Source organism: Heterodontus francisci, chromosome 50, assembly GCF_036365525.1.
Source record: "Heterodontus francisci isolate sHetFra1 chromosome 50, sHetFra1.hap1, whole genome shotgun sequence".
Lineage (NCBI taxonomy): Eukaryota > Metazoa > Chordata > Chondrichthyes > Heterodontiformes > Heterodontidae > Heterodontus > Heterodontus francisci.
The window spans coordinates 6,043,576-6,065,311 of record NC_090420.1 but is presented as its reverse complement, the minus strand read 5'-3'; the positions used below and the strand labels follow the sequence as shown (position 1 = coordinate 6,065,311).

The following is a 21,736-nucleotide window of genomic DNA, read 5'->3' as shown; positions in this document are numbered from 1 at the left end:
TGCCGACCAACAACCACCCATTTATGCTAATCCAACATTATTCCCATCTTCCCGACCACATCCCCCACCACCTACCTCCACTGGGGGCAATTCACAATAGTCAATTTACCAATCAATCTGCAAGTCTTTGGCTGTGCGAGGAAACACACGCAGTTACAGGGAGAACTCAAACTGCGCACAGACATTAGCCAGAACTGAACACGGGTCGCTGGAGCTGTGAGGCTGCGGTGCTGAACACCGATCGCCCAAAATTACCGCAGCAGGACTCGAACCTACAATCTTCTGATAACTTCATTAAATACACCGAAGTCAGACGCCTTATCCATTAGGCCACACGGCCAATAGCGAAGGACTGTGGAGGTGCTGAACCTCTCAGTTTTCGGTCTACCCAAACCAAGTTCAAGGCCTGAATAATGAACCGATTGCCTCATTAGTTCTGTGAATAATACAATGATTTAATAGACAAAGTTTTGAAACATTCCTGCCCATAAATCTTGATAACAGAGAGTGTGTGGATCTCCTGACTCAGAATGTTTAATGGATACAGTCCTCAGATCCGACAAGGAATCCCTGAACATCCACAGTAAAGACAGTGTGGATGAGGAAATGTCAGAGCCGGGAGCTGAAACTCAGGGACGGCCGAGCTCTCCTGTCATTGAGCTTGTGTGTCTGCTCTGCTCGCCGCACTTCCGGCTCTACTTTGTTTCCAATGAAAAGATGAAAAGGGCCGTTCGGTTTTCCTCTCACTGACAGCGTGTTTCACTCGGGTTAATCTCACCCGGGACTTTTGCTGCTGAAATGAATTCTGCAAGGTCCCAGCAAACACACCGGCTCCCTCCTTTCTCCCCTCTTTCTACCGGATTGTTTTACCAGGAGGGGCTCAATAATAACAAACCCCCTGCAGGGAATGACCGCAAATTGAGCATCAAAATGGGGCAAGTGGGCAGCTTTCTGGGTTCTAGGTTCCCCCTACCCCGCCCCTCCCTCCCTCCAGTCCAAGCCCCTCTTCACTTTCTTTGGGACTTTGATGAGGGTGAAATGGGAAAAGTTCCCATTGATGTTTGAATGCTGAATTGCTGCAAAGATCTGCGCACGCGCGGTGTTGCTCCGCCCCCTGTGGGACGTCACTATGAGGAGTGGAGCGCATGCGCATCCTTTCCCCAACCCAGTCTGTGAGGCCATTCACTCAATCAGGGGAAGATGCTTTAAATCAGCTGCTAATGGAGACTTCCCGGGCCCGGGGGAAGGGAACAAACAGCATCTGCTTCCAGCAGCCACTGCTTTGGGACCGTGTCTGCAGATGTGCTCAGAGATTAGCATTGAGTGGTGGGAAGTTGAGGGGGAGTCGGGGAGTGTTTGTAACAGACACTGCGGAGCTGGAGCTGCTCCCGGAACATGGAGTGAGCCGGGGACACGGGGAAGGGAGAGTTCATTCTCGGACAGTGTCTGTACAGGCTCAGGGAGACACAATGGGAAGAAATCACTATTGAAAATCACTGACAATTTCACCACCCAAAGGAGAGGGAATTTTCCTGCTTTAGTTCCAGTCTCTCACTGTTTGTTGGATCGTGAACAGTGGCGGAAAAATAGCCGCAAAATAACGAGCGTTTCTTGCAGACACCAGGTGAGAAGTGTGAAAGGGACGTTTTAAATAGTGGCTGCTTGTTTTCCGTTGAAATAGAAATGTGACTGTGTAAAGGTCACTGCTCTATCGGACAGTCCCAGTCATTGAGCAGTGCAGGGCTTGTGTTGTTTCTGAATGTCACAAACGTGTTGTAAAACCACTGCAAACACCTGGTAAACAGAAGCTGAATACTGCAGTACTGCAGTGGAGTCAGACACTGACACTGTTTGTGTTCCTGGTTTTCATTTCGCGATTGTTCATAATGATTATTATTGGGACGATTACATTGATCGCTTTTGTATCTTCTACCTCACCAGTTCTTTCATTCCTGCAGGAAAATACATGAAGGAACCTGACTGGATGTGGTGATTCTTGGACACAAGGAAAAGTGCAGCGAGCTCGTTCCAACACACAGTCGGTACAGGATCACTCCCAAAGCACAGAGATACTGCCAGCTCATCAGTTCCACTGGAACAAACAAAAGAAGTAGTCAGACAGACACTGATCCCAAAGTCGAGAGACACATTTTCAATCCAACAGTCAAACAACAGCAGGAGAGACAGAAGTTGTTTCCATTTCACTCCAATTCAATACAGCTGACAGGTTGATACATCAATCACAGTCCAAAAACAAACCCATCATCAGATCTAAATAAACTCTGTCACCATGGTTACATTTTAAATATAAACCTTGAAACAGAACAGACAAAATTTGCATGATTGAAAGGTACAGAATGAATGCAAGGAGGCTTCAAGGGGATTTGGACAGGGTAAGTGAATGGGCAAGAACATGGCAGATGGAATATAATGTGAATAAGTGTGAATTTCTCCACTTTGGGAGAATAAACAGAAAGACAGAGTATTTCTTAAATGGTGAGAGGTTGAGAAGTGTCGATGTCCAAAGGTACCTGGGTGTCCTTGTTCATGAGACACTAAAAGCTAGTGTGCAGGTGCAGAAAGCAATTAGGAAGGCAAATGGTATGTTGGCTTCATTGAAAGGGGATTTGAGTACATGGTTAAAGATATATTGCTTCAATTGTATAAAGTCTGGCTGAGACTGCACCTGGAATATTCTGTACTATTTTGGTTTCCTTATTGAAGGAAGGATAGACTTGTCACAGAGGGAGTGCAACAGAGATTCACCGGACTAATCCCCTGGGATGGTGGGATTGTCTTATGATGAGGGACTGCAGAAACTGGGCCGAAATTCTCTGGAGTTTCGAAGAATGAAAGGTGATCTCATTGAAACTTACAAAATTCTTACAGGGTGTGACAGGGTAGATATGGATAGGATGTTTCCTCTGTCTGGTGAGTCTGGAACAAGGGGACACAGACTCAGAATAAGGGCAGGCCATTTGAGACTGAGATGAGCAGGAATTTCTTTACTCAGAGGGTGGGAAATCTGTGGAATTCTTTATCCCAGTGGGCTGTGGAAGATCAATCATTGAACATATTCAAGACAGAAATCGATAGATTTCTAAATACTAACAAGATCAAGGGATATGGAGATAGCAGGAAAAATGGCGTAGAGGTAGATGATCAGTCACGATCTGTTTGAATGTTGGAGCAGGCTTGATGGGCTGAATGGCCTAATGCCCCTATTTCCTATCATCCTTTGAATCCCAATAATGTACATCGGAACGTTAGACCAAGTTATGCATTCCATGCCAGTTCAAAAATCCCACAGAGATTAAGACTGAAAGATACAGTATCAATTCCATTACTACAAAATGAAGGACTTGGAGCTTGCAGACCAGCCCATGTATAAGATTGAAAGTTATATTTTCATTCACAATCGTTTTCACAGAGCTAAATATTAAATACCAATCCACAACTTGTACAGGACTACCAAATAAAACCTACAACTGTAAAATACAGTTAATCCATATTTTAAATTAAACACAAGGCAAACAAATATTGATACATTAAGAGAGTGGGAAACAGTGAGAGCAGAGTGGAGCATCAAGAGCTCAGGAGAGAGAGGGAGCAAGAGTTCACTCGGAGAGCAGGGAACAGCGAGAGCACGCGTCAAAAAAGGCAAAGGTATCCACAATTAATGGGAAAACACTGAATGGTGTAGAGGAAGTGAGGGACGTTGGAGTGAATGTCCACAGATTCCTGAAGTAGTAGTCCAGGTCAATAAGGTGGTTCAGCAGGTATATGGAATCCTTTCCTTTATTAACTGAGTTATAGAATATAAGGGTGATCTGGGTGTCCATGTCAATAAGTCACTGACAGCTAACATGCAGGTGCAGCAAGCAATTGGGAAGGCTAATAGTATGTTAGCCTTTATCACAAGAGGATTTGAGTACAGGAGTAGTGAATTCTTGCTTCAATTGTATAGAACCCTGGTTAGACCGCACTTGGAGTACTGTGTACAGTTTTGGTCTCCTTACCTTAGGCAGGATATTATTGCCATGGAGGGAGTTCAACGAAGGTTCATCAGACTTGTTCCTGGGATGGTGGGATTGTCCTATGAAGAGAGATTGGGGAAACTGGGGCTGTCTTCTCTAGAGTTTTGAAGAATGAGAGGTGATACCATTGAAACCCACAAAATATTTAAAGGACAGTCAGGGTAGATGCAGCTAAGATGTTTCTCCTGGTTGGGGAGTCGAAAAGCAGGGGACACAATTTCAAAATAAGGGGGAAGCCACTTAGGACAGAGATGAGGAGAAATGTTGTTACTCAGAGGGTTATGAATCTTTGGAATTCTCTACCCCAGAGGGCTGTGGAAGCTCAGTCGTTGAGTATGTTTAAAGCAGAGATTGACAGATTAGTAAATACAAATGACATAAGGGAATATGAGGAAAGTGTGGGAAAAAGGCCATTGAAGTGGATGTTCAGCCAAGATCATATTGAATGGCGGGGCAGTCTCGATGTGCTGAATGGCCGACTCCTGCTCCTATGTTTCGATGTTCCTAACTCAACATTATCGATGAGACACAGCCTCAGGCCGACTTGTCGGGTGGTGCAAACAGATAACACTGCTTCTGATCTTCACCAGAACAGAGACTGAGATGTAACATTGATCATCAAACAGACTGTGAGAGAATACAACAGAATAAAACACATGGAGAGACACTGTGGAATAACAAATAGATTTGATTGGAATGTTGAATTTTGATTGGAATGGATAAAACACCAGAAACAGCAGATTAAATTGGGATTCTCATCATTATATTGATCTGAGACAGAAAAAAGAAACTGATGGGAAGAAGGAAGAATGGAACTGTTAAGTTTTTTTGAGTTTTTCACTCACCCATGAAAGCTGATTAAAAAAAGATGCAAATAACAGAGAATTTCACCAAAAAGGGAGATTAAATGCTGCCGAAACCTTGGATCGAAGGATGCCCCAACAGATCACCTGTTTAACTGTCTCCTCACTGGGGGATTTCAATCGGTGAGCAATATTATTCGCTACCTTTTTTTTGTTAAATGAACCCAGAACTGTCACTTGGAGTTAATATCTGCATTCCGACTCCTGAATATTTTCTGGACACATTTCCTGCTGAAAGAACTAAGAACTCTTTTCTAATTTACACAATACTATATACACATTCATCAAACCTCTTAAGCTGGCATCCTTGGTGCTGCTCTCTCTTCTCCCAAACCTCATCTCATGTGACTGTTACATCATCACTCTGACAGGGGGAGGGGTTGATCCCACTATCTTCAGCATTAACCCTTTATATCCTTGTACTACACTGTCTGTCCAAACAAATGAGTGGAGGGAACTTCCTTCATTTATTCAAACAATTGAAAATCAACTCAAAGCCATCAGAGAGAGAGAGGGAGAGAGAGTGTCAGAGAACTTCCTGCATCCAGTCCTGACCCTGTCACACTCAGCAGCTGCTCACCCAGACCCCACTCTCCTCAACACTGAACATTGTTACAGAGACCCTTCAAATAATGTTTATAAAAGGCGGAAAAATTCAAAGTTCATCGCAGCCGGATTGAATGGAACAAAGTTTAATATCTTCTCACCGTCTCTCAATACCCACGAGACATAGGTTTTCTTATTTAGTTCCTTTGATTTTTCTTGTTCCTGATTGACAAATATTCCAAACCTCGGATCAACCTTCCCACTCGCGTCATGTCCCCAGTCTCGGTTAAAAGCAACACATAACGACACAAACACTCTGAAACATACAACGCAGTCACACTTTCCTTCAGTGAGATTAATGTCGAGCTGTTTTCCAGATTGAATGTAACCGTGAACAAATTTGTGTCAAAGAAGTTGCCTTTGGCGTATCAGCACTGAATTTCTGGACAAGGAGGAACAGCCATTCCCAACTCACATCCTTCACAAAGGCTGTTTTCTCCTGTGACTGAAATTCATCATGTAATTTGAATTCCAAGTTCAAGTTCACAAAACAGAGATATAAATGATTGACAAGGAAACTTCTAAAGCATATCACAAATGTGAAATAAGGCTCTGCTGGGAGTTGAACCCAGGCTCTTCTGTTTATTAGACAGGTGCTTTAACCAACTAAGCTACAGAGAAAAATCACAAACGTTGTGTAGTTGAAATCAGAGGAGGATCTGTTTATTCTCATCACACGTCTCCACTGGTCACAACATATTTTAACTTTTCCTATTTACTGATACAGTCATATACTCTATTTTTCCCAAAACTGAGAATGGAGGTGGAGGGGCGACATGATAGAGGTTGACAAAGTTATGAGTGGCAGAGACAGAGTGGATAGTCAGAAGCTTTTTCACAGGGCGGCAGAGTCAGTTACGAGGGGACATCGGTTTAAGGCAAGAGGGGCAAAGTTTAGAGGGGATGTGCGAGGCAAGTTCTTTACACAGAGGGTGGTGAGTGCCTGGGACTTGCTGCCGGGGAAGGTGGTGGAAGCAGGGAAGATAGCGACGTTTCAGAGGCATCTTGACAAATACATGAATAGGATGGGAAGAGAGGGATACGGTCCCCTGAAGTGCAGAAGGTTTTAGTTTAGACAGGCATCAAGATCGGCGCGGGCTTGGTGGGCCGAATGGCCTGTTCCTGTGCTGTACCGTTGTTTGTTCTTTGTACATAGATAACACGTTTATAGATGTGGTCACCCCACAGCTTAAGAGTATGCAGGGAGAGAGGGAATGGGTGACCACCAGGCAGTCAAAAAGAATCAGGCAGGTAGTGCAGGACACCCCGAGTGCGTCTCACACTCCAGCAGGTATTCAGTTCTGAATACAGAGGACAATGATGCTTCACCTGGGGAGTGCAGCCGGAGCCAAGTCCATGACACCATGGGTGACTCAGCAGCAAAGGGGAGTACAGGGAAGACTGGAAAAGCCATAGTGATAGGTGATTCAATCGTCAAGGGAACAATCAGGTGTTTCTATGGCCACAGACGTGAATCCAGGAATGGAGTGTTGGCTCCCTGGTGCCAGGGTCAAGGATGTCATTGAGCAGTTGCAGAGCACCCTGAAGCGGGAGGGTGAACAGCCAGCAGTGGTAGTCCACATCAGAACCAACAACATAGGTAGATATAAGGATGTTGTGCTGCAGTCAGAACTTAGGGAGTGAGGTAAGAAATTAGCAAGCAGGACATCAAAAGTAATAATCTCCGGATTACTCCCAGTGCCACGTGCAAGTGAGTACAGGAATAGATGGATAAGACAGATGAATGTACAGGAATAGATGGATAAGACAGATGAACGTGTGGCTGGAAAGATGGTGCAGGAGGGAGGACTTTAGATTTTTGGGACAGGTTGGACGGGTTGCACCTGAACCGAGCCAGGACGGAGTTCCTTGCAGGATGTTTTGCTAGTGCTGTTGGGGAGGGTTTAAACTAGTTTGGCAGGGAGATGGGGACTGGAAGGTAGAGTCAGATCAGAAATGAAAATGGAAGGCAGAAAATTAATGGAGTCTGGAAGAGAGAGGAAACACTGATTAGAAACTTCAAAACAAAAAATGTTGGCAGTGCTCAAGGATATCTAAATCAATGCAAGGAGTATAGCAAATGAAGCAGATGAGCTCAGGGCACAGTTAGACACATGGCAGTATGATATCATAGCTATTACACAAACATGGCTAAAGGAGGGACAGGCGTGGCAGCTCAATCTTCCTGGTTACAGGGTTTTCAGACGTGAGAGGGAAGGGGATAAAAAAGGAGGGGGAGTGGCAATTTTGGTCAAAGAAACTATTACAGCTGTGAGGAGGGATGATATGTTGGAAGGTTTATCAAATGAGACCGTATAGATTGAGCTGAGGAACAAAAAAGAGGCAATCACACTGCTGGGAGTGTACTATAGACCCCTAAACAGTCAGAGGGAGATGGAAGAGCAGATATGTAGGCAAATATCTGAGAAGTGCAAGAACAATAGGGCAGTAACAGTGGGGGATTTGTACCACCCAAACATTAACTGGGATACTTTTTGTGTAGAGGGAATTGAGGGAGCAGAATTCTTGAGGTGCATTCAGGAGTACTTTTTTAGCCAATATGTAGCAAGTCCAACAAGAGAGGGTGAAGTTTTAGACTTAGTTTTAGGAAATGAAGAGGGGCAGGTGGAAGGAGCGGCAGTGGGACAGCAATTTGGTGGTAGTGATCATAATTCAGTCAGTTTTAATATAATTATGGAAAGGACAAGGACAGAACAGGAGTTAGAGTTCTCAATTGGGGTAAGACCAACTTTACTAAGGTGAAGATTGATTTACCGAAAGTGGACTGAAAACAGGTAGTTGAAGGTAAATCAGTGTCAGAGCAGTGGGAAGAATTCAAAGGGGAGATTCCAGGGGTTCAGAGTCAACATGTTTCCACAAAGAAAAAGGGTGGGAAGGCCAAATCTAGAGCCACATGGATGTCAAGGAGTTTACAGGTATAATAAGGCAGTAAAGGAAAGTTTATGCCCAACACAGAGAACTGAATACTACAGAAAGCCAAGAGGTGTATAGAATGTGGAGGGGGGAAATCAACATTGAAATTAGGAAAGTTAAGCGAGAGCATAAAAGAATATTGGCAATCAAAATTATGGTGAACCCAAAGATGTTTTATCAATACATTGAGAGTAAAAGGATAAATATGGAAAGAATAGGGCACAGAAAAGACCAAAAAGGTAACCTATGTGTAGAGCAGAAGATGCTGGCATTGTTCTGAATAAATGCTTTGCATCTGTCTTCACAAAAGAGGGGGAAGATGCATATATTGTAGATAAGGAAGAGGGGTGTGAAGTATGGATGTGATCCATACAGAGGGAGAGAGGACATATTAATGGGATTAGTCCATATGAAAGTTGATAAATCACGAGCGCCGGATGGAATGCACCTCAGGCTGTTAAAAAGAAGCAAGAGAGGAAATAGCAGAAGAGCTGATCATCATTTTCCAGACCTCACTGGATACAGGTGTGGTGATGGAGGATTGGAGGACTGCTAACATTGTACCTTTGTTTAAAAAGGGAGTGAGGGAGACCAAATAATTACAGGCCAGTCAGTCTAACATCAGTAGTGGGCAAATTATTGGAATCTATTCTGAGAGACAGGATAAAATGTTACTTCGAAAGGCACAGATTAATCAAGGATAGTCAGCATGGATTTGTTAAGGGAAGATCTTGTCTAACCAACTTGATCGAAATTTTGAAGAATTAAGAAGGAAGATAGATGAGGGTAGTGCAGTTGATGTAGTCTTCACGGATGTAAATGTAGGGGGTATGAGTTTGCAGACGGCACAAAGATTGGCTGTGTGGTAAATAGCAAGGAGGATAGCTGTAGACTGCAGGAAGATCTTCATGGTCTGGTCAGATGGACAGAAAAATGGCAAATGGAATTCAATTCAGAAGTGTGAGTTGATGCACTTGGGGAGGTTAAACAAGGCAAAGGAATACACAATTAATTGGAGAAGACTGAGAGATGTAGAGGAAGTGAGGGACCTTGGAGTAAATGTCCACAGATCCCTGAAGGCAGCAGGACAGGTCGTTAAGGTGGTAAGAAGGCATATGGAATCCTTTCCTTTATTAGCCGAGGTATAGATTTAAGAGCAGGGAGGTTATGCTGGAACTGTATAAATCATTAGTCAGGCCACAACGAATACTGTATGCAGTTCTGATCACCTTATTACAGAAAGGATGTAATTGCACTAGAGAGGGTACAGAGGAGATTCACGAGGATGTTGCCGGGATTGGAAAAATGCAGCTATGAGGAAAGACTGGATAGGCTGGGGCTGTTCTCCTTGGCACAGAGAAGGCTGAGGGGAAATCTCATTGAAACATACAAAATTTTGAGGTGCCTGGATAGAGTTGTAGTGAAGGGCCTATTTACCTTAGCAGAGAGGTCAGTGACTGGGGGAAACAGATTTAAAGTGATCTACACTAATGGAATTGATTCTGTATCTTTCCATTTCACAGTGTGGGTGAGTTCTGAACTGGTATCTAATTTGTGTCTCAGGTTACAATATCTTTCAGCACCTTAGAAACGTTATCTGTAATGAATGTTGAACTTGTATGTAACTTGTATCTCAGGGTACACTATGGGGATGTTCAAACATCCTTTATCATGAATGGATGTGAGCTTTGAGTATGGTATTTAATTTAAATCTCAGGGTACATCATTACGTTACATTCTGTGCCATTCAATCAATACTGTGTGCCAATTCTATCTGATATTTAATTGATAGCTAAGTCTGCATTATATTTAGATTGACACATTGTATTTCAATCTGTTAATGAGGGTGACTTGGACCTGGGATTGAGGTATCTGACTGTCAATGGGACTGAATTGGGGTGAAATGGAAACAACTTATTTCTCTCCTGCTTTGTTTGATTGTTGGATTGAAAATGAGTCTCTGGAACTCGGGATCAATGTGGGCCTGACTACTTTTGCAGTCTGAGACTAGGGAACTGATGAACTGTCTATCCCTCTGTACTCTGAGTGATAATGTACCTACTGTGTGTGAGAGGAGCTGGCTGCACTGTTCCTTGTGCCTCGAGTGCAGCAACCATCACATTCATAACGATTCCTTCAAGTATTTGCCTGTATGAAGAAAAAATATGTCTTAACTCAAGAACAGGGGAGGTGCAAAATATCAAAGAGGTGAATTTAATTTCGCAATTAATAGTCATTAAAAACACCCACAAATGAAAACCAGTGTCAGTATCTGTCTCCACTGAAGTACTGAAGCTCCCAGCTCCTGCATCACAAGTGTTCTGGGCAGATCAATCCAGACAAAACACTGCACTGGGATCGTCCCCACTGCTCGATGCTCTACACATATTTCCAGCCACCCTGCTTCATATGCACAAATAAAGAAAAATAAAGCCCCATATGTATATCCCTCAATTCCTTTCTTCCCATACAGTTGTTCCACCGCCCCTTAAATGCATCGATATTATCGCCTCGACCTCTCCCTGTGGTTGCAAATTCCATATTCTAACCACTCACTACATAAATACCTTTTTCATGAATTCCTCATTGTTTTTATGAATGTTGATTTTATGTTTTTGGCTCTTGTTTCAGACAACACCACAAGAGGAAACATATCTGCATGTATTCTATAGAAGCCCTTCACTATTTCCTCACTTTTTTCATTTGTTCATGTGATGTAGGCATCACTGGCTATGCCAGCATTTATTGCCCATTCCAAATTGCCCTTGACAAAATGGTGGTGAGCTGCCTTCTTGAGCTGCTGCAGTCCTTGAGATGTAGGAATTCCAACGGTGCTGTTTGGAAGGGAGTTCCAGGATTTTGACCCAGCGACAGTGCAGGAATGGTGATATAGTTCCAAGTCAGGATGGTGTGTGGCTTGGAGGAGAACTTGCAGGTGGTAGTGTTCCCATGTATCTGCTGCCCTTGTCCTTGTTGGTGGTAGAGGTTCCAGGTTTGGAAGGTACTGTCGAAGAAGCCTTGGTGTGTTGCTGCAGTGCATCTTTTAGCTGGTACGCACTGCTGCCACTGTGCATCAGTGGTGAATGGAGTGAATATTGAAGGTGGTGGATGTGGGCAATCAAACAGGCTACCTGAGTGTTGTTGGAGCTGCCCTCATCCAGGCAAGTGGGCAGTATTCCATCACACTCCTGACTTGTGCCTTGTGAATGGTGGACGGATGTGGGGAAACAGGAGGTCAGTTACTCACCGCAGAATTCCTAGCCTCTGACCTTGCTCTTGCAGTCACAGCACTTATATGGCTCGTCCAGTTCAGTTTCTGGTCTATGGTAACCAATGGTCAATGTTAATGGTGGGGGATTCAGTGATGGTAATGCCATTGAACATCAAGGGGAGATGATTAGATTCTCTCTTGTTTGAGATGGTCATTGCCTGGCAGTTATCTGATGCCAATGTTACTTGCCACTTATCAGCCCAAGCCTGGATGGTGTCCAGGTCTTGCTGCATCCGGACATGGGCTGCTTCAGTATCTGAGGAGTCATGAATGGTGCTGAACATTGGGCAATCATCAGAAAACATCCACACTTCTGGCCTTGTGATGGAGGGAAGGTCGTTGATGAAGCTGCTGAAGTTGGTTGGGCCTAGAACACGAGCCTAAGGAATTCCAGCTGTAATGTCCTGAGGCTGAGATGATTGACCTGAACAACCACAGCCATCTTCCTTCGTGCTAGGTATGACTGCAAAGAGCAGAGCATTTTGCCCCGATTTCTATTTACACTGGTTTTGCTAGGGCTGCCTTGTTGCCAAAATTGTCAAAGGCTGCCTTGATGTCAAGGGCAGTCACTCCCACCTCACAATGCAATGTTTCTTTAACTCTAAAATAAAAGCAAAAGTCTGCAGATGCTGGAAATATGAAATAAACAAAAGTGCTGGAAATACTCAGCAGTTCAGGCAGCATTTGTGGAGGGAGAAACACAATTAACATTTCAGGTCTGTGTCCTTTCATTTTACAATTTGTTTTATGTCCTGGTAGATAACAGTGCATTCAGTTTGCAGTAATGGAATTAATACTGTATCCTCCAGTCTGACCACTTGTGAGATTTGTGGAGTGGTGTGTAACATGTAGCTCAGTCTGCAGTCTGGTTACATTATTGAGATTAATTCTGTACTTTACAATCGGGTACTGTTTGTCTGTTCTATCTGACATTGAATTTGTAGTTCAGGCTGCTGTCTTGTGAGAGTGACACAGTGCCTTGCAATCTGATAGTGGGTGTGATTTTGGACTGGGATTGATGTTTCTCCCTGTCATTGGGACAGAGTTGGGGTGAAATGGAAACAACTTCAGTCTGTCATGCTCTGTGTGACTGTTGGATTGACTGTTAGTCTCTGGAATTTGGGATCAGTGCCGGTCTGACTAGTACTGCTGGCAGTAATTGTGGAACTGATGTCTCTTTTCTCTCTGAATGATACTATACTGACTGTGTGTGAGAAGCCGGCTGCACTTCCCCTTGTGCTGAGGCATCATTATATTTATTCTGCTTCCTTCAAGTATTTGCCTGTAGAAAGAAAAAGTATTTATTATAATTCAGGAAGAGGTGTGGTGGAAGTTACAAGAGAGACCAAAACAATCTTTGAATGAATAATCATTTTGAACAATCACAAAGGAAACCCAGCAATACAACCAGAGTCAGTGTCTGATTCCACTGCAGTCCTGCAGCCCCCAGCTACTGCATACCAGGGGCTTTGGCCATTTTACAACAATTAAATAACATCCAGACATAATCCGCTGGGACATGAATGGGACTGACCGACGGAACAGGGACTTTTACACAGGTCAGATTTCCAGTTCCCGCTCCCATGGTCTAAACATTCAGGCGAAACCAAACAGCCGCTGTTTAAAATGTGTCCTTCACACTTCTCACCTGGTGCCTATAATAGATTCTCTTTGTGTAACTCCCCACATCCTGACTGTCCGCTTCTGTTTCCACACTTCACTGTCCAACAACAATAAACTGTGGGAACAGGCTGGATCGCTCTCTTTGCGCTGGCACGGACATGTTGGGCCGAATGGCCTCATTCTGCGCCGGAAATTTTCTATGTTTCTGTTTGCTGAATTGTTGCCTGAATCTGCGCCTGCGCTCCCCTCCCCCAGCACTGCCTGTGAGCGGAAGAAGATGGTTTGAAACAGTCGAGAATGGAGAGATCCCGGTCCCGGGGGAAGGAAGCAAACAGCAGCCTCCTTCCAGCAGCACATCGCTTTGGGAGCGTGTCCGCAGATAGACTCAGAGATCAGCATCGAGTCCGGGGCAAGCGGGGGCTGTTTGTAAGAGGCGGAGTGGAGAATCAACTGGTCCCGGAACATGGGGTGAGTGGGGGAAGGGAGAGGCCATTCTCAGGCTGTGTGTCGACGGGGAAAGGGGACAGAATGGGAAGAACCTATTACTGCAGTGCAGTCAAACAATGATAATATTTGTATGACTGGGCTTCCTTTGTGGGGGCTCATTATTATTCGAGAGATTAAATTCATTAAAATCCTGTATCTTCTATCTCACCTGTATTTTAGTTATAAACATACTTCTGTTCAAACAGACAAATAATTGAATGAACCAGAATAAATGTGATGTTTCCTCCACCCAAGTTACAAGGAAGAGTGTCACCAGCTCCTTCTCACACAGTCCGTACATTATCACTCACAGAGCGATGAGACACAGACAGGTCATCAGTTCCACAGTCTCAGACAGCAGAAATAGATCCAGAGACACGTTTTCAATCCATCAATCAAACAGAACAGGAGAGACAGACGTTGTTTCCATGTCACCCCAACTCAGTACCACTGACAGGTAGATAAATAAATCCCAGTCCAAATTCTCACCCACTATCAAATTATCAGTCTGTCAATCCCACAATAGAGCAACCTCAGCTACAAATTAAATACACGTAGAACTGACACATGGTTCCCTTTTCAAAGTTATAGAATTAAGGGCGGTGCAGTGGTTAGCACCGCAGCCTCACAGCTCCAGCGACCCGGGTTCAATTCTGGGTACTGCCTGTGTGGAGTTTGCAAGTTCTCCCTGTGTCTGCGTGGGTTTCCTCCAGGTGCTCCGGTTTCTTCCCACAAGCCAAAAGACTTGCAGGTTGGTAGGTAAATTGGCCATTATAAATTGCCCCTAGTATAGGTAGGTGGTAGGGAAATATAGGGACAGGTGGGGATGTGGTAGGAATATGGAATTAGTTTATAAATGGGTGGTTGATGGTCGGCACAGACTCGGTGGGCCGAAGGGCCTGTTTCAGTGCTGTATCTCTAAACTAAACTAATATAATCTGAGATTCAAGTTGAATACCAGCCCAATATTTACACGGGTTTTGACTTTATTATCAGTATTAATTCCCATAATGTGTCCAGACATATACATTAGATACAAATGCAAATCTGAAGTGCATAATCAGATTGAGAGATTCTGAAATATAGTATAACCTGAGATACAAACTCAGATTCCAGTTTAAAACTCATCCGGATTGTGAAACTAAAAGATACATTATAAATTTGATCAGTATAGTCTGAGCTATAAATTACATACCAGTCCTGAAACCTCATAGTGTCAGATGGAAGATACTGTACAATTCCAGACTGAGCTCATTTTACATGCAAATCCAAGATACTCACTCAGACTGAATGGCATTGATCAAATTGATCAGTACAGCCTGAGTTACACTTGCACATCAATCCTGTATCAGACTGAAAGATACATTATCTTTCGCTATTATGTTCACAGTGACAGATATTTAATACTTGGCAACACTTCAAACATATTGTCTACTTAAAACCGACCACATCTGTGGCCTGTTGCTGTGCTGACATTTTATGCAGAATGAATCCAGACTTGCAAACAGTCCCAGGGACGGAAGGTTATATAATGAATCCCCCACTCACACAGAGTACCAGATACTGACAGATAAAGTGATGCTGATACACATGCTCAGTGCCAGATGCTGAAAAGTATAGGTTGATTCTTGCACTCACTCACAGTACCTCAGCCTGAGTCATCTAAAGCAACCTAACACACAAATAGTAGCACTGAGAGATTGAGAAAGAGTCCAAAACTCACATAGAGTACCAGGCACTGACAGATACAAACTGAAAACTACACACACATGGATATGGGATTGGCTAACTCACAGAAAACAGAGAGTGGGGATAAATGGAGCATTTTCAGATTGGCAAACTGTAACCAATGGAGTACCACAGGTACAGTGCTGGGGCCTCAACTATTTATGGTCTATATTAATAATTGCATGAAGGGACCAAGTATATTGTTGCCAAATTTGTAGATGGTACAAAGATAGGTAGGAAAGCAAGTTGTGAGGAGGACACAATATGTCTGCGAAGAGATATAGATAGGTTAAGTCAGTGGGAAAACATTTTGGCAGATGGAGTATAACATGGGGAAATGTGAGATTGTCTACTTTGGCAGGTAGAATAGAAAAACAGAATATTATTTACATAGAGAGAGACTGCAGAATGCTGCTGTACCAAGGAATCTGGGTGTCCAGGTACATGAATTACAAAAATGTTAGCATGTAGGTATAGCAAGTAATTAGGAAGGCAAATGGAATGTTGGCATTTTTAGCAAGGGGAATGGAGTATAAAAGTAAAGATGTTTTGCTATAACTTTACAGGGCATTAGTGACATCCCAACACCATACAGTTTTGGTCTCCTTACATAAGGAGGAATATACCTGCATTGGAATCAGTTCAAAGAAGGTTCACTCGACTGATTGCTGGGATGTTGGATTGTCTTATGAGAAAAAGTTGAGCAGATTGGGCCTATACTCACTGGAGTTTAGAAGATTGAGAGGTGATCTTATTGAAACCTGTAAGATTCTCAGTGGGCTGGACAGGTAGATGCTGAGAGGACGTTTCTCCTTGTGGGGGATTATAGAATTAGGGGCAAGAGTTTAAGATAAGCAGTCTCTCTTTCAAGAAGGAGATGAGGAGGAATTTCCTCTCTCAGAGGGTTGTTCATCTTTGGAAATCTGCTCTCCAGAGGACTGTGGAGGCTGTGTCATTGAATATATTCAACGCAGCGATAGACAGATTTTTGATCTACAACAGAGTCAATGGTTATGGGGGCAGGCAGGAAAGTGAAGTTAAGGCCACAATCAGAACAGCCATGATCTTATTGAGTGGCGGAGCAGGCTTGAAGGGCCAAATGGTCTACTCCTGTCCTATTTCGTATCTTCTTATGTTCTTACACACACACACACACACACACACACACACACACACACACACACACACACACACACACAACCAATGTGTGGCGGATCTAGAATTAATCCCACTTTCATACACAATACCAGTGACTGAAAGGTACAGAATTAATCCCACAGATAGATACATTACCACCGACAGGTACAGAATGAATCCCATGCTCACAATCAGCACCCGGGATCGAAAGATACACGTGATTCCTACCCTCACATAACAATATCAGACTGAGTTACAGAATGATTTCCACATTCATACTGGGCACCAATGACTGCGAATTAATTCATCCCACAATCACACACACTACCAAAGGCTGACAGATACAGAATTAATCCCACACTCCTATGTAGTAGCAAATACTGACACATACAAAATCATTCTCAAATACTCCTACAGTACCTGGCAGATTCAGTGACTGCCAAACTCACATAAATCACCAGAGACTGACAGATAAAGAATGAACTCACACCCACACTGAGATACTGACAGATATAGCTTGAACTCCACACATACAGAACCACTGACAGATTCAGACTAAGTCCCAAATCACATAACATTCCAGAGACTGACAGAATGAATCAAATACTCACACACAGTGCCACTGACAGAATGTATTCCACACTCACATACAATACTGAAGACTGACAGATACAGAATGTAACTCACACTTTCACAAAGTACCAGTGAGTGACAGGTACAGAATGAATCCCACATTCACACATGACGTTAGAGATGGATAGCCAAAAAACAATAAGACTGCCAGAATAGATAGAATTCACATAAAAATTCTAAAATATGGCAGAGAAGCACTCTTGACACAAATATATGTCTTATTTCCCTCATCTGGAAGGAGGAGAGCATGACAGGGGATCTCCGCGATGCGGTAATTGTGATCATCTTTTAAAAAAGTTGACAAGACCGACTGTGTTAACTATAGAGGGGTATCGCTGCTGTCCACCACAGGGAAGGTCATCACAAGAGTCCTTCTCAACTGCCTCCTCCCCGTGGCTGAAGAGCTCCTACTGGAATCACAATGTGGATTCTGTCCATCAACAGGCACAGTGAACATAATCTTCACAGCAAGACAACTTCAAGAAAATGTAGGGAGCAGCAGCAACCTTTATCCATGGCCTTGCCTGACCTGACAAAGGCCTTCGACTCTCCCAACCAAGAGGGATTATGGAATGTCCTCCTCAAACATACTGCACTACGACATGCAAGCTGTAATCCTTGCCAACGGATCTATCACTGACCCAATCCGAGTGCAAACTGGGGTCAAGTAAGGCTGTGTCATCGGCACCAATGCTCTTTTCCATCTTCCTTGCCGCAACACTCCACCTCATCTCCTCACACTCAAACACAGTACCTGACAGAGACAGAATGAATCCATACAGCACCAGAGACTGAGTTACCAAATTACATAAAACACTCAAACACAGTAGCCTAGACTAAAAATGAAATTAATTGCACACTCACATGCAATAGCAGAGACACAACGACACAGAATCAGTCAATAAGTGTCCTCCCAACAACAGCCAGGACATTTCCAGGAAGCTCCACACAGGGAGCAGCTCTTTCAATATAAACTGGGACTGGAGAGAGTCTTTGTGAAATATACTTCCTGATTGCAGTAAGGGAATTTGTGATTGGTTGCAAATATTTAATCTGATTGGATGGCGAAAGAGACCAAATGTCGAATTACAATATTAAATCGTTGGGACATCATTCCAAATCACCCAATCACAATCTTTACTTTCCCCCATCCCTCATTAGCATAGAGCTGTGGGATTGTCTATTTAATCCGCACTCGGAAGGGGTTTGGTTTATTTCTGAGTCTGAAATTGAAACTGAAGATGGTTGAGGAGAAGAAGAAAGCAGCTGCTAAGAAGGGCGCCAAGAAAACCTTAAATAAACCGTCAGCAAAGAGCGGCAAGAAGCGGAGAAAGTCGAGGAAGGAGAGTTACTCCATCTACATCTACAAAGTGATGAAGCAGGTTCACCCCGACACCGGCATCTCCTCCAAGGCCATGAGTATCATGAACTCGTTTGTGAACGATATTTTCGAGCGCATCGCGGGTGAGGCTTCCCGCCTGGCCCATTACAACAAGCGCAGCACCATCAGCTCCCGGGAGATCCAGACCGCCGTGCGCCTGCTGCTGCCCGGGGAGCTGGCCAAGCACGCCGTGTCGGAAGGGACAAAGGCGGTGACCAAGTACACCAGCTCCAAGTAAAACTGCACAATGGACTGAAAAACATCCCAAACACAACGGCTCTTTTAAGAGCCACCCACAATCTCTCTGAAAAAGCTGCATCCGAACATCTCTATGAAATCATTTTAAGACGATGTGTAACATAATAAATGTCCCACTGCTGTGTTTTTGTCTGCTGTCCCATAAACCGAACTAAAACCCATAATCCGCTCATCCACCTTTCCTTTTTTGCTTAAAGCTGTTATTGTTGTTTTACACAGCCCCTGAATGACCGCATTAACAGCTGCTTTCAGCGGTAAGGTTCAGACCTCAGTCCCTTCACTCTATTCCTGAAATGTGAACTGATTCATAATTTTATTAACAGTAACTCTCCGCACTGAAACAGCCCGGAATGGGATTATTACACAGCAGACTAAGGGCACTTTGAGGACTCGATCCTGCTTCCTCTTTTCAGAGAAGGACACTGGGCTCTGATTGAAGATAAACTGAATGTTTCCCTTCAGGGAAATGCTGTGAACAGGGATTTAGTACCTCCCGGGACAGTTTGAAAGCGATTGGAGAAAGATCCACAATTTAAATAACATTTTAAACCCGCGTCTGTAATTCGTGACGGAAAAAGTTGAATAGAACAAAATAAAGACAAAGGATTTTAAATATTTGACTCAGGATGACATTTATTTTAATCCGCTCCTTTCTGACAATGAAATTGGCGGTCTTTTTGAAATTGACAAATTTTCTGCTTCTGATGTTTTGGCGGTAAACCCCGCCCACCTCTGTTGTCAGTGACCTGATTGGTGAAGAATATAGGCAAATGAGGTGAATTAAGTACCGGCCAATGGGGAGAGTTTTCAGGCTATAAGTAAAGTGAATGCGGCGGAAGTTATCCATTCTTTGTGAAAGTATTTGCGAGATTGTGGAAATGTCTGGAAGAGGAAAGACCGGCGGCAAAGCTCGGGCCAAGGCCAAGTCTCGGTCTTCCCGGGCCGGACTGCAGTTCCCGGTGGGCTGTGTTCACAGGCTCTTGAGAAAGGGCAACTATGCTGAGCGTGTGGGTGCCGGAGCCCCGGTCTATTTGGCTGCTGTGCTCGAGTATCTGACTGCTGAAATCCTCGAGCTGGCCGGGAACGCGGCCCGGGACAACAAGAAGTGCCGCATCATCCCCAGACACCTGCAGCTGGCCGTCCGCAACGATGAGGAGCTCAACAAGTTGCTGGGGGGAGTGACTATTGCTCAGGGCGGGGTGCTGCCTAATATCCAGGCCGTGCTGCTGCCCAAGAAAACCAGCGCTCAGAGCTCCCAGAAAAAGTAAAGCGGCCGAAATGTCATCAAATAAACCAAACGCTCTTTTCAGAGCCACCCACAGTCTCTGTGAAAGGGCTGGTTCCTGTCTGATTCCAAAATGCCAGTAACAGGACCGAATGAGAACTATTTCAAATGTTTAAGCATCTGTTTCAGTGATTTCTCACTGTCACCCCAAAACCTGTCTAATTTATTAATTCCACACTGAGTGAGTTATTTGTCCCGTTACAGATTGCTGAATGGAGTCTTACCGCCATGTACAGATAAGTAGACAAAAAAAATTACAGATTAAAACTTCGTAATATATATAATCCATCAAAAGCTTTTTTTATTCCGCTTTTCTCTGCACAAAGTCCTGGCCCGATTTTAAGAACAGCTTTCAACTAACGCCAGATTTACCATTAATTCGCTTCTTTCCGACACTGAAATTGACGGCTTTTTCGAATTCAAACTTTCTGCCAATTTAAGCCAGTGATTTGCTGTATTTTCTAATTCGAGGCTCTGCGATTGGTTAAGACATGTGAATGAGACGTGGGTGACCAATCAGAAGTGGGCTCTGGACAGCGCGGGCTCAAACTGTGGGAATTCCAGGTCCCTGAATGATTGAGCTGAAACTGATCAGTTTCACAAACCCTGTCAGTTTCAGTGCAGGAAACACCGTCTCGGGAGAAATAACATCACAAGTGGGTCTGGTTCCAGTGACCGATTCAACGGCTGCTGCAAAACTCCCGGATTCCCTCATTGCAGCAAAATCATTTTGAAATTCTATGAAAACAATGAGTGATTCTGGAGGAGTGATGTGGCTCTTCACTGAGGGCATGTGTCGACTGGGGAAATAACTAAGTGTAGAGCCTCGGGCACTGTTAACACAGCCCGTTTAGAAAATCAAATCCACTGCACATCCTTGCTACAAATGAAATGTCAAATTCGGGGATTCCATTTTTTTTCATCCCGAACACAGCAGATTGATTGAACAAAGAATTAAAAGTAAAATACTGCGAATGTTGGAAATCTGAAATATTTCAGATTGATTGAACTGTTCTGAACAGCCTATCCCAGCTCCCATTTCTCGGTCACTGCTCTCTCTGTGTGGCGATGGGTGGCTCTGAGAAGAGCCTTTGTTTTGTGTTTGCTGGAAAGGGTCAAATTGTTCAACCGCCGAATCCGTAGAGAGTGCGGCCCTGCCGTTTCAGAGCGTACACCACATCCATGGCAGTGACCGTTTGCGCTTGGCGTGCTCAGTGTAGGTCACCGCATCCCTGATCACATTCTCCAGGAAAACCTTCAACATCCCGCGAGTCTCCTCATAGATCAAACCCGAGATCCGCTTGACCCCGCCACGGCGAGCCAGGCGGCGGATTGCTGGTTTGGTGATGCCCTGGATATTATCACGAAGCACTTTGCGGTGCCGCTTTGCTCCGCCTTTGCCCAGTCCTTTGCCTCCTTTACCTCTGCCAGACATGATGATTCTTCACTCAGATCACTGCACTATATAAGAAGCAGACTCTTGCAGGCTCTACT

The 21,736-nt window shown here is 44.1% G+C and overlaps 2 protein-coding genes across 2 annotated transcripts in view; both read left to right on the top strand.

Annotated features, from left to right (window-relative positions):
• LOC137358453 (histone H2B-like) overlaps positions 1 to 19,736 on the top strand; it is a 184,482-nt gene extending 164,746 nt beyond the window's left edge. The window contains exons 3-4 of the mRNA XM_068024416.1: positions 18,644 to 18,924; positions 19,700 to 19,736. Coding sequence (XP_067880517.1) covers positions 18,644 to 18,924; positions 19,700 to 19,736 — 318 coding nt within the window. The remainder of the gene's footprint in view (positions 1 to 18,643; positions 18,925 to 19,699) is intronic.
• A 99-nt stretch (positions 19,737 to 19,835) lies between these two features.
• On the top strand, positions 19,836 to 20,225 carry LOC137358438 (histone H2A-like). The gene has a single exon (XM_068024402.1). It carries the CDS (start codon positions 19,836 to 19,838, stop codon positions 20,223 to 20,225), a length of 390 nt encoding a protein of 129 aa, XP_067880503.1.
• Positions 20,226 to 21,736: the final 1,511 nt, after the last annotated feature.